The following is a 13,167-nucleotide window of genomic DNA, read 5'->3' as shown; positions in this document are numbered from 1 at the left end:
TACATTTTGTGCAACATTAGCTGTGTCTATATACTGTATATATGTAAACCAAATTAATCTTTTTAACAGGGGGTTGATAAAATGTTGACAGTTCTGCTGAAATTCAACTATGATTGCCCTCTGGCTTGGATGTGGACGCCATATAAATCCAAATTGCATCGAATTGTACCGCGTACGTGTACGCGTATTTTCACCTCGCGAAAAACAACAGTCGCTGCACAAATAGGCGCTCGCTAATAGAGCATTCAGAATCTTGATTTTACCCTGGAGGAATCTGATGAGCTACGAAGCTCTTTTACACAGATGTCCAGTAGTGAACACCCAGGCACTCCACCTCCCCTGAGGAGAGAGGGAGTGGAGGAGGAGGGGGGGACGATTATTTTCTGGAGCTCAGCCCAGAACAGCTTTAGCTGAAACTAAACCCTGTGATTTCCGTTTGTGTGCCGATCTAAGGAGTGGGGGGGGGGGCGTGGTGTGTGGGAGTTGGGGTAACATTTCAATTGTAAAACCATTTATTCCAATTTTTTTTATTCCATCCGAGGGTTGCTCTTCGCAGGGAATGTCACCGAGCGGGAAATGTCACCGCAGGCGACGACGGGGAAAACCGCGCCACCACGGCCGTGCAGCCGCTCTTTGTGTTTGTTGTCCTCCCGCACCTCCGATTAGCACGGTCGGCTACATCTGGTGCGAAAGAAGTTTAATGTTCGTAAGATATTAGTTTTTTTCTTGGGGGGGGGGGGGGTTTAGATCGCGTAAATATAAATGTGTCGTTAAACCCGCCACCACCCGATGCAGCCAATTAGTAAGGTTTGTCTTGTAAACAAGTTCAATGTACGCACGAGGATCACAGATGCCGCTTCGGCCGAAGTTAATCACTCCCTTGAAGGGTTTCAACTCGTGCTGTCGACAATTATTCGCGATTATAAGAGCTCATGATCCCGATTGAAATACCCGCCACTCGCTGATCTTCCGTGCTCGATATTGCAAAAAATATTGCAATAATAGCAGCTCGCACTTTGAGCCAATTCCATTATACGCACAATTTTATTATGCAGAGGCCCAGGACCTCTCTCATTAATCTGGAAGGCAAGTCAGCGAGCACCGAGTAGTAAGTTGCAGCGTCCATCAACGCACCCAACCCACGCATTTCTCCCAATTGATGACGTTGGGGAAACGCTTATATTGCTCCCACGTCTGTGCCCTCTGCCTTCTCCAACTCGCGCTGAGCGGCGTGGTGAAGTATGGCCAAATAAGTTATCCACGACATGTACGGCGTGGGGAGGCCCTCATCCAGCAGTGGATCGGCATACACAAAGCTGAGCCTGCTCGTACAGTTGCTCAGAAGGGCTTTGTAGCGGCTGAACTAAAAATTGAGAATAATATTTACTGCAGAGCATCGCTGCTTATGCAAACCTGTCAACCCCTTATCAGTGCCTACCTTATTTCAGACCAATCCAGACCGTATTGGTCACCCCGTGCCCTGATACATCTCAACGCATCCTACAAAGTCCCATCATCACAAGGGAGAACCACAAACACATTGACAAAAATTATGTTACTACCGTAATCAAAAACTGTTTCACGTATTTTGATAATTGATGTCAATGATGCTACTTATCATGCTGCTGTCTGTGATCTTGCATGCAGTTTGCTTGATATGTGGATGCACAATAAATACAGAACATGATGAAGGGTTAAACAATACACTTTTTTCGATGATTTTTTTTGCCCGTATTGAAACGGGTGTACGGCGTATGGACCTGAAAACTCAATTTCCCTGTACAAGAATACGGGAAACCAGTATGGGTTTACATGCCTATGTGTGTTTATATATGTATGTATGTGTAACTTCTTTTGCACAGTATGCAGCCAACCGTGCTAATCGGAGGTATGGGGGAAAGACAACACCTAAATTAAACGTTTTTATTTAATTTTACCAGCTACGGCCCCACTGTCCACAAATGATAACTCAACGAAGTGGCTTATCGCGTGGAAATGTATCACGGCCAAGTACTCTAAACACGTGATTTAGATTCTAAATGTGGAGAGAAAAAACGGAGGACCCTGAGAAAAAATCCACGCGACCACAGGAAGAGAGACACGCAGACTCCAAATATACAGGCATCAGGGTCAGGATCGAACCCACGACCTTCCAGTGTTTCGTGTATTGTGTGCGTGCTGTGCTTGTGCGGCGAGTGTGTGGCTTGTCTCTTTTTCATCTTGTGGTCCCCCCCCCCCCCCTCCGTTGTCATTGTTCTCCTGCCCCGCAGCTCGACAACTCTGACGAACAGGCGGCACAGATCCGCCGGGAGCTGGACGGACGGCTACAGATGGCGGAGCAAATGGCACGGGTAGGGGTCCTCGCTGGGCACGCACGCACGCACGCGCACACACCAGCGTACCCACACTTATGCGCACACGTACAAAGGCAAAGATCCCCACTATAGCCTGAACAAACTGTTGGGGCAAATGCTGTTAGCGAGTAGCACCTATGAAGGCCGGAATACAGCACACGAAGGGGTGGGTGGCCAAACCACGCCCGGTCGCCTTTGTCTCTCCAGTGGTGATGTTTACACCGCACCAGGTCCTCAATTGAGGCTGAGTCCACCTATGGAAGGCCCAGGATTGGTTCAGATAATTGTCACTGGTGTTGGCCGTGAGCGGGAATTGATCTCGGGTCGCCGAGTTTATAGCGCAGTGTGCCAACTGCTACACGACCGCACGCCACGCGTGTATTCGTAGGCACACTTGCACGTATGTATGTACGCATTCACGCGTGCATGTTAACGTACCCCGACTAAGCGGTGGGACTAACCTCCGTGCAGACTCGTGAGCCGCGCAAATCTAATCAGTGGAAATGTGGTTACCATTTCAACTTCGGCTCTTGTCATAGCGCACATTATAAGCGTCACTAAACTAAATCAACGAGAGCGCCAGGTACACAAATACTCGTGTAAATTAAATCAATGACGGCGCACGAACAGGCAACGCCGGTGTTGTGCGGACAATTTTGCGTCTCCTTGACAGACGCACGTTGGCAATTTACAATTTTCTAATGCGTTTGTGCGACGCGATGATGGCGAATCGTGTTATTTTTCGGGGCATTTCGGAATACTTTGTCGGAAATGTAATTAGCAAAGTTAAATTATGACATCTAATTCACGCCGCTCTGTGTCGCTCTGTGTACCTGCAACCAATCACGGCCCTTCGGCTGGGAAATCTCGTTGAGTATAATTTCGCACTTGGATGCTCTCGTCTACACGCAGCTGCTCGTGAAATGGAGCCAACAGTTACAGAGAGCGTAAACTGACAGGAAACATGTTTGAGCAAAATATTTAAAAGCCAACGTGCGTAGCGCAAGTTTCTACCCGTCCCGTTTTGGATACGCCGGTTGATTTTCCACAACGCTGTACCCATTTTATCGAGCCCATAGAGGTTGATAGGCTGATGAAATCTTAATATATAGAGGACTGCAGAGCTTGGGCTCTTTGCCTAGCTGGCTGCCTTCAAGCTCGCCTGTGGTTCCTCAGCGATTGCGAGATCCAAATTTGCATGGACGACGCGATATATAAAAAAACAACGAGCAAAACTAAACGTTTAGTCAAGGCTGCCCTCCGACCAGGATTTTAACTCGCGGCCTTCCCGCTTGTGGCCTGACCGCTCCGCCACAGTGCCACCTGGTTAGACCAGACGTGAAAATCCACACCGATGGTTTTGGCCGCTCTGCACTCTTCTGCACTCTCCCTGTTGGCCCGGAGGCACGGCTAAGAGATTCTATCTCTCCCCACATGGGCTGTGTCAGTGCGCCATTCCCATCTGGTCGACTGTGCATGCCACACAGCCCACGGCTAGCTTTGTAAGCATCGCCCATTATGCACCAATATCACAAGGCTAAATTGATTGGCCTGCCACGCATTAAAAGCGAGATGAGACAGTGACTAATTATAAACAAGCGGAAGGGAGCCTAATTGAGAATTTTCCGAATCCGATTTTTGTTGTTGTTTAAGTCCAACTTGAGCCAGGACACCAGGTGCGCACGGCTCTGTGAATGTGAATTGTGCGGCAACCATTCTTTTTATTACCCTATAAAGAAATACATTCATTATGCCTAGAGTGCAAACACAGCAAGGCTTCCCGTGCGCAAAACGCAATCGCAAGCCCATCCTGTTCCGTCAAACCGCACAAATTATTCCACAGCTTTGGAAGCTCCCACCGCGGTGGAACCGTGAGCACGTCGCATTAGCAATCCCGAGGTCGCCGGTTCGATTTCCCCCGGTGCGAGTTCCTTAAAGCGCCTCTTTCTGCGGCACGAACGGTAAATGGGCAGCACACCACAGGTTGCTCGAGCGGCAGGTCGCGCTCGGTGGGGAACAGCGTGGGTACATCCCGCCACTTCCCAGACGTGTGGCCACGTGGAACAGGAGGCCAGAGTGCTCTGTCGAGGGGCTCGCGAGAGCTCCGCCTGGTGGAGGCCGTCTCGTCAGCACAAACGGCTAATCACAGGGCTGCACCTTTACCTATTTTCTCAGGGAGCTCCGATTTCCTCCCGCGTGTATAAGCACTCATTCATTATCTAAAGACGTATTCATATGTAGAGGATGGCAGCGCTTGAGCAATTGTTGGTGCCAGCTGACCGAATGGGGTGCCCTCCTCCTTGTGCGTTGTTCCCCGTTATTCACCGATGAGTAATTTGCACGTACAACAACGCAATACAAAACTGCTACAGAGCGTTATGATGTTCGACGCATTACAGCGAAAGCTACGTTTTAAATTATCATTTGCATTTTGAGCATCATTTAAGGCTTTATTCTTTAAATAACGGACGATCTTACGTTATTTAACTTTTGTTTACGGATAATATTAGTGACGAATCGTATCTGAATGGTGTCTGGGCCCCCCTCCTTCAACGATAACAACCCACAACGGCCAGAGCGGTGAAGTATGGTTTAAAAAAAGAAAACCTCTCCATGACAGGCGGGTCTTCATCTAGCCGTGACAAAAGCGTGAAATAACGTTGTTGAATTATAATAAGCTTTTAGTGGCAGCAGTAGGATGCTGGTGAATGTAATGGAGAATAAATCTAGGACGGAGTGCAAAGAGCTATAAATGGGAGTCACAGTCAAACAACAACGGGCATGAGAAAGTCATTAATTGACGTGCTCCCCACGCTGCTGCTCTTGACAGCGCTCACGTTGTGCCGCGCAGAGCGACGGCTCCTTGTGAACATGAGCTCTGCAGCGCTGCAACGTTGCAGCGCGGACTTTGGGTTCCCAGGCTTCTCGGTCTCTTTCGAGGCCCCAGGGAGAGCCCCCCCCCCCCAGATTTTGTCGCCCACCGTAAAATCCTCCTACATCCCGTGCCGCTCCCCGTGGCCATGAACAACGGAAGGTTTGGCTTAAAAAAAAAAATAAGAGTGAATAGTTTTGATTTAAAGCTTTCGTGGCTGCAGGGATTCATATTCTTGGTTCTTTCGGTAAAGTCACGTAGAAGGGAAACAATAAAATAATAAAAATATGAAACAATTAAATTCTCACGACGTTTCGACTGCAACACAAGCAATCATCATCAGGTGTGAAAATCACAGCAAGAAATTTGAAAAAAAAGTGACTAACGTTAAAAAAACCGCCACTTTTTTCAAATTTTCTTGCTGTGGTTTTCACACCTGATGATGATTGCTTGTGTTGCAATCGAAACGTCGTGATAATTTTATTGTTTTATATTTTTATTATTTTATTGTTTCCCTTCTATGTGACTTTACCGAAAGAACCAAGAATAAGAGTGAATAGGTTTGCTTTAGTAATAGGTTTTACCCTTTTAACTGGCACAAAAACTGACACATTTATTCAAGGCATCATGTTTGCAATAACCACAACACAAGCAGTCAAAATGCAAACAAAAGAGACAACTCTGATAATAATATTGGCACTGTCCTTGAATTTGATTGGTCCACACCCGAGACGGCTTTTCTTAGAGCCTAGTCTCCACTGGTGTTGGACCAGAAGACGCCAAAAGGCGTACAACTCAAAAACAGCGCACTATCAGAGTATTGAGGGCTCGGGGTGAGCATTTACATTATGAGACCTCCTTTGCCAGTAACAAGATATAGTAATAGGTTTTACCCTTTTAACTTGCACAAAAACTGACACCTTTATCAAGGCATTGTACGCCTTTTGGCATCTTCTGGTCCAACACCAGTGGAGACTAGGCTCTAAGAAAAGCCGTCTCGGGTGTGGACCAATCAAATTCAAGGACAGTGCATATTATTATCAGAGTTGTCTCTTTTGTTTGCATTTTGACTGCTTGTGTTGTGGTTATTGCAAACATGATGCCTTGAATAAAGGTGTCAGTTTTTGTGCCAGTTAAAAGGGTAAAACCTATTACTATATCTTGTTACTGGCAAAGGAGGTCTCATAATAGGTTTGCTTTGTTTGGGACGGTGAGACCCTCGTGGGAAATACTCGACCCGGTTCCCACAGTGACAGAGGAGCCCCTTCTCCCGGAGTTTTGGCAAACGTGTTCGTTCACGACAGAGATTGCTACCTCTTGTTGCGATCTGAATAGAAGGCGACCTTTCATCTACGCGCGAATCGCGTCTCATAGCGCGTCGGTGACGTAGACCTTGGAGCGAGAGAAAAATCATGACTACAAAGTCACTTTCCCTCCCAAAAACTAAAAAAGCGCAGCCGTATGTTACGAAATGTATTGTAACATGAAAAATAATTGTAAGTCACGCATGTGAAGTTAATGCGATCGCTAAACAATTGGGAGATATCTGACGGTGACACAAGTGGAAAGCACGTCAGAGTTATGCTCGCCTCGCGCGACATGGTGACGGAGTAAAGAGGAGGAGGAGAGCCGGGTGGACCGCTAAAGTAGCGAGATTTTAATTAACTGCCACGCCGGGAGATAAAAAAATTGGAAGCTAATTTATTTAGAAATGCTTTTTGTGCTTAGTCTCTTGTCCTTCTCCCGCACCTCCGATTCGCACGGTTGGCTACGTACGGGAGGAAATAAGTTCAAGGTGCACACGTACATCAAACCGGTGACCTCTGGATTGCAAGTCCAGCTGTGATGACCCCACCGCGGCCGCTCTGCGAGAGACCAGACTCGAGCACATTTCTCTCGGACTTGCCAGCTGCTGCGAATGAATCAAACATTCGTGGATTTTAATGTCGTTTTGCAATGCTGCAGTGCCACCACACGTTTGAAGGTGACTACTGCAACTGGGAAGCGCCACAGCGTGCGTGACAGAGATGTCGAGTGCAATTTGAATACTTTTTTTTCATTGCGGTGCCTCGTTACAGGGGTTGTGAGCGCATATAAAATGATACCTCTCAACAACATTGTCGTCATCATCATCATCAGTCTTGATCAATCCGCTGCTGCGCGAGGGCCTTCCCAAGCCGTCACCGTCTCTCACAATCCTGCGGCGTGAAACTCCCAACTCGCAGCTACACGCCAGCTGATTTTGTGGCTCCGTCTCCACCGAGGACGTGCGCAGGGCACGCGTTCCGTCCCCTTGATTGCCACCGTTGTTATCCTTCACTGCGTATTAAAGTTAGCCAGTCGTCAAAAGAACAGCTGTCCGCTGGTCAGGGTATTTTTTTTTTAATAAAAAAAACATAAAGCGTATGTGTGACTTTCACATTGCTTCCTCCCTCTCTTCCAAGCGTTCTGAATGCCTCGCTCAGTACTCTCCACTGTACCTGAAACTGAATTGAACGTTTGTCAGTGGCTTTCACAAAGTGTCCCTCTGTTTTAAATTTCTTCGTGCATCGCAATTTGATTCGTTGAAACCTTTAGGGCGAGTGGCGTCGCCGCGTGGTTAGCGTACGGTGCCGTTGAGCCCGGCAACCTGAGTTCGATTCCTGGCCGCGGCTAACAACAACAACATCGATGACGGTGAGTGATCTCCGGGCTGCTCCTGGGGCGCCGAGCGGCATGGTGAAGTATGGTCAAGCGACCCCCGCCTACGTGATCGTAGGGAGGCCTTCGTCCAGCAGTGGAGTGACGAGGAGGTATCTGAGCCGGTACTGGGTGCCCACCTCACCCCCTCCATTTACCATCCAGCAATGACCAGAAATGGTGAAGTATGGTCAAAGAGTACCTGTGACTGAAAAGGCATGGGGTGGGGAGGCATTGATCCGGTTCATCAGTGACTCATCACAGGGCTGCACGTTAATCTTCCTTTGCTTATTGAAATGGAAACGACCCCTTAAATTGGGCGTCATCAAAGGACCTTTTTCTTCCGCTACTGCACACGGTGACGCGGGACGTCGAGACACTTTGTTCAAGGTGAGCGACATTCCAGGAATGCATATTCTTGGTTTTTTCGGTAAAGTCACGTAGAAGGGAAACAATAAAATAATAAAAAATATAAAACAATAAAGTTCTCACGACGTTTCTACTGCAACACAAGCAATCATCATCAGGTGTGAAAACCACAGCAAGAAAATTTGAAAAAAGTGGCGTTTTTTTTTACGTTAGCACCACGGAGAGCGATTTGGCAGTTATGCAGGTGAACGAGTCCATGTATGTTCGGAAAAGAGGAGGGGGGAGACGAAAATAATGGCTGCGGTCTGAAAGCCACCGTAAGCGTGAACAATCAATTCAGACCCGAAATGGTTTATCCAATCCTTCCAATGATTGCTAAGCCAGAATTCATCTTCTCGGTTGAAATTGTCTCTGTGTTTGTATATGTGGATAGCCTCATGAACGAATCTCGCATGGTAGCCAGATGGCTTGCAAAGAAACTCTGTCTTGGAGAATTCAATGTCATGTGAGCCTACTGAATTCTAAACAGTGATCTGCCACGGCCGAGTTGTTGGTCCTACCGTGTTTTAGGTCTGCTTTGTGTTCACGAATGCGGTCAGAGACATGTCGTTTGGTTTCTCCAATGTAACTACTACCACAGAGGCAATTTAGTTTGTAGACGCCAGGGTACTGTATGTCCAGAATCACATCTTTTACAGACGGAACCAGATCACGGATTTTATATAATGTGTGGAATCGGACCTGGATCTTCTGTTTATTCAAGATTTTGGAGATATTTTCTGTGATCCCCACAATGTAGGGTAAAGTGATGGTTTTGAAAGGCTCCTCAAGAGGGTCCTTCTTCATGGTTGGAGTGATAGCTTTGCGGATTGTGTAGTCGGAGTAACCATTAGCCTTAAGAGCTTGGTGTACGTGCTTGAGTTCACTGGCTATGTGTTCCTGGTCAGATATGCATTGGGCTCTATGGTGCAGAGTCTTGATGAAGGAATTCTTCTGGGATGGATGGTGGTGGGAATCCGGTTTCAGGTAAGCATCCGTATGGGTAGCTTTCCTGTAGACAGAGTGGCTCATTGAACCATCAGGTCTCTTTTTTATTAGGACATCCAAAAAGGCAGCTTGCCATCTTTTTCGACTTCCATGGTAAATCTGATGGCTGGGTGTATGGAATTGATGTGGTCGAAGAATTGGTCTAGAGCAGGCCGGCCATGTGGCCAGATGACAAAAGTGTCATCCACATATACAAACACAGAGACAATTTCAACCGAGAAGATGGATTCTGGCTTTGCAATCATTGGAAGGATTTGATGAACCATATTGGGTCTTAATTGATTGTTCACGCTTACGGTGGCTTTCAGACCGCATCCATTATTTTCGTCTCCCCCCTCCTCTTTTCCGAACATAGATGGACTCGTCCATCTGAATAAATGCCAAATCGCTCTCCGTGGTGCTAACGTTAAAAAAACCCGCCACTTTTTTCAAATTTTCTTTCTGTGGTTTTCACACCTGATGATGATTGCTTGTGTTGCAGCAGAAACGTCGTGAGAATTTTATTGTTTTATTTTTTTTTATTATTTTATTGTTTCCCTTCTACGTGACTTTACCGAAAGAACCAAGAATATGAATCCCTGCAGTCACGAAAGCTTTAAATCTAAATTCCAGGAATGGTTTAACATTTGAGACACCAGCCGTGAATGTTGCATTTCTCTTTTCTGCAGAACCTCATTACTCCAGCGATATCCACCCCAGTTGACCAACATGGCATGCAAATTATCCGCTAATCTCTTCTCTGGCTCTATTTCAAGAATTATCAAAAATTTACTCCATCGTGGGCATTGCCAGAATCAATTTTTTTTCTTTCACTATCGTTTTGGCAGCCAATGCAGGCAAAATCCCGTCCACGTGTTCCCCTTACACCGTCTCTTCCGGGAAAACGTAATTACCACTTTCGTGGTAAACGATGCCTAATGCTAGGCCTGTCATTGTCATTGCCTCTGGGGAATATTCCTTAATCAACTTGAGTCCGTTGAGCCTGTTCTTTGTGAGATCCCCAACAAAACGGAGAGATGAACAATAAATATGTCATACTGTCGGGAGGCTTGCCGGCCGGGCTGACTATGACAGGCGGCTCGGAATCTAGGACTTTCACCAAACGCGGTGGAAACGCCTGCTGAAATTTTCCGCGAAGAAGTGCGGAGAGATGCATTCTTGGAATTCCCACCGAGAGGTGGGAAGAGGGGTAACATGGGTTAGAGAAAGTGCACAAGCCAGGGACATCGTCGTGGCCATCAAGCTCATCTCATCTCATCTAGATTCATAGATCGCCTTACCAAGGCAATGAACGAGGGTCACTGAGTTCACCACGCGGGGCGTTAGAGTCACTGGGTTCACCACGCGGTGCGTTAGAGTCACTGGGTTCACCACGCGGTGTGTTAGAGCCACTGGGTTCACCACGCGGGGCGTTGGAGTCACTGGGTTCACCACGCGGGGCGTTAGAGTCACTGGGTTCACCACGCGGTGCGTTAGAGTCACTGGGTTCACCACGCGGTGTGTTAGAGCCACTGGGTTCACCACGCGGGGCGTTAGAGCCACTGAGTTCACCACGCGGGGCGTTAGAGCCACTGGGTTCACCACGCGGTGTGTTAGAGCCACTGGGTTCACCACGCGGTGTGTTAGAGCCACTGGGTTCACCACGCGGTGCGTTAGACCCACTGGGTTCACCACGCGGGGCGTTGGAGTCACTGGGTTCACCACGCGGGGCGTTAGAGTCACTGGGTTCACCACGCGGTGCGTTAGAGTCACTGGGTTCACCACGCGGTGTGTTAGAGCCACTGGGTTCACCACGCGGGGCGTTAGAGCCACTGGGTTCACCACGCGGGGCGTTGGAGTCACTGGGTTCACCACGCGGGGCGTTAGAGTCACTGGGTTCACCACGCGGTGCGTTAGAGTCACTGGGTTCACCACACAGTGCGTTAGAGCCACTGGGTTCACCACGCGGTGTGTTAGAGCCACTGGGTTCACCACGCGGTGTGTTAGAGCCACTGGGTTCACCACGCGGTGCGTTAGACCCACTGGGTTCACCACGCGGTGCGTTAGAGCCACTGGGTTCACCACGCGGTGCGTTAGAGCCACTGGGTTCACCACGAGGTGCGTTAGAGTCACTGGGTTCACCACACAGTGCGTTAGAGCCACACTGGGTTCACCACGCGGGGCGTTAGAGCCACTGGGTTCACCACGCGGGGCGTTAGAGCCACTGGGTTCACCACGCGGGGCGTTAGAGCCACTGGGTTCACCACGCGGGGCGTTAGAGTCACTGGGTTCACCACGCGGTGTGTTAGACCCACTGGGTTCACCACGCGGTGTGTTAGACCCACTGGGTTCACCACGCGGTGCGTTAGAGTCACTGGGTTCACCACGCGGTGCGTTAGAGCCACTGGGTTCACCACGCGGTGCGTTAGAGCCAATGAGGGTTCACCACGAGGTGCGTTAGAGCCACCGGGTTCACCACGCGGTGCGTTAGAGTCACTGGGTTCACCACGCGGTGTGTTAGAGTCACTGGGTTCACCACGCGGTGTGTTAGAGTCACTGGGTTCCGAGTGCAGTGCGTTAACTCCCGGTTAAGAGTCTACGAATTATAAATGAAACTTCACAGCAGCATCAGTCATTTAAATTAACTATTAGAATCTTTAAAAAGCATGTAATCTCCACCCTGAAGGATTACACGTTACAATGTTGGCAAACATCCCCATGGCCGCTGGCATTGATCGGCGCTACATATACGTTACCCTCATGTCTCCTTGCTAACCACTTATTTAGTGAAAGCATAAATCAGTGAAAACATAAATGCAGTTAGTCATATGCTTGTTAAGAACACTGTCACATCCACTCATTGTTAGTGATATTGCATATGTACAAAGAGCATGTGTGTGTGCATATGTATTTGTATTTCGTAGTTACACTTGATATTAATGTTGTTCAGACCAAGAAATCCGTAAGGATAAATCACGATCGATCCATCCATCCCTTGGTGCCCCGGCTCTGTGGTGAAATGAGGACACTACGGGTTTGACCGTGATAAACACGCCGTTAAATGTAATGCCCCACGCGCTGAAAATAATAATGTCCAGCTCTCAACAAACCCCTGGCCAGCACTAATCATTAAAATAGCTTCAGGCGGGGCGGGACTTTTTGGTAGTAGCTGATAATAAAATCCACAACCGTTTGTCAACGCCTCCGCGTGTCGGCCATGGGGGTTGTTTGACCATACTTCACCACGCAGGCCGGTAAAGGTCGGGTGGGTTGGGATTGGGTGCGTCGCAAAGGCCGATTCTGACATCGCTCACTACTGAACGTCAGCCGTGGCCGGGGATTGAAATCAGTTTGCCGGGCTCCCAGGGCAATGCGCTCCTCCCTGCCTTTCAGGATCTCTCTAAAATAACGGTAATGGTTTGGCGTGGTGATGGCTGATAAGGGAAGAGTGAAGGCCAGGTGGTGTCTTTGTGTTGAACTCAACAAAGAAACTTCACCGGAAGGGTCAACTTCCAACGATAATAACAACACGGCGACAATAACCCTGGCTGCCTGCCCTCCTCTCTGTCCTTGGTGGTGCATTTATTTCTTTGTTATTTTATCTTCTCTCTCTGTCTGTGAATTCTTTCGTTGCGAGTGCTAGGAGCATACAGCGCACCACTGCACATACAACAAGCGCCGCACGGCGTGAATATTGATCATCTCCCAACAGTGGGGCACAAGTGGCAACTCGGCGGTGAGATGTTAACTACCTCGCCTGGGTTCGATCCCGACCCTGACGCCCGTTGTATATTTGAACCTTATGGCGGGACCCCGGGGACCCGAATAAACGGAAGTCAAAATCGTAATAAATTTTGATTTATTTTT

The 13,167-nt window shown here is 48.3% G+C and overlaps 1 protein-coding gene across 19 annotated transcripts in view; it reads left to right on the top strand.

Annotated features, from left to right (window-relative positions):
- Positions 1-13,167, top strand: part of LOC116947431 (calcium-dependent secretion activator 1) — a 428,622-nt gene that overhangs the window by 278,395 nt on the left and 137,060 nt on the right. For all 19 annotated transcript variants that reach the window (XM_032963139.2, XM_032963159.2, XM_076070599.1 and 16 more), the window contains one exon: positions 2,271-2,351. In XM_032963139.2, coding sequence (XP_032819030.1) covers positions 2,271-2,351 — 81 coding nt within the window. The remainder of the gene's footprint in view (positions 1-2,270; positions 2,352-13,167) is intronic.

The sequence above is a fragment of the Petromyzon marinus genome, chromosome 30 (assembly GCF_048934315.1).
Source record: "Petromyzon marinus isolate PM22_M1 ecotype Great Lakes invasive population chromosome 30, UKy_Petmar_22M1.pri1.0, whole genome shotgun sequence".
NCBI lineage: Eukaryota > Metazoa > Chordata > Hyperoartia > Petromyzontiformes > Petromyzontidae > Petromyzon > Petromyzon marinus.
This window is presented reverse-complemented; position numbering and strand designations above follow the sequence as displayed.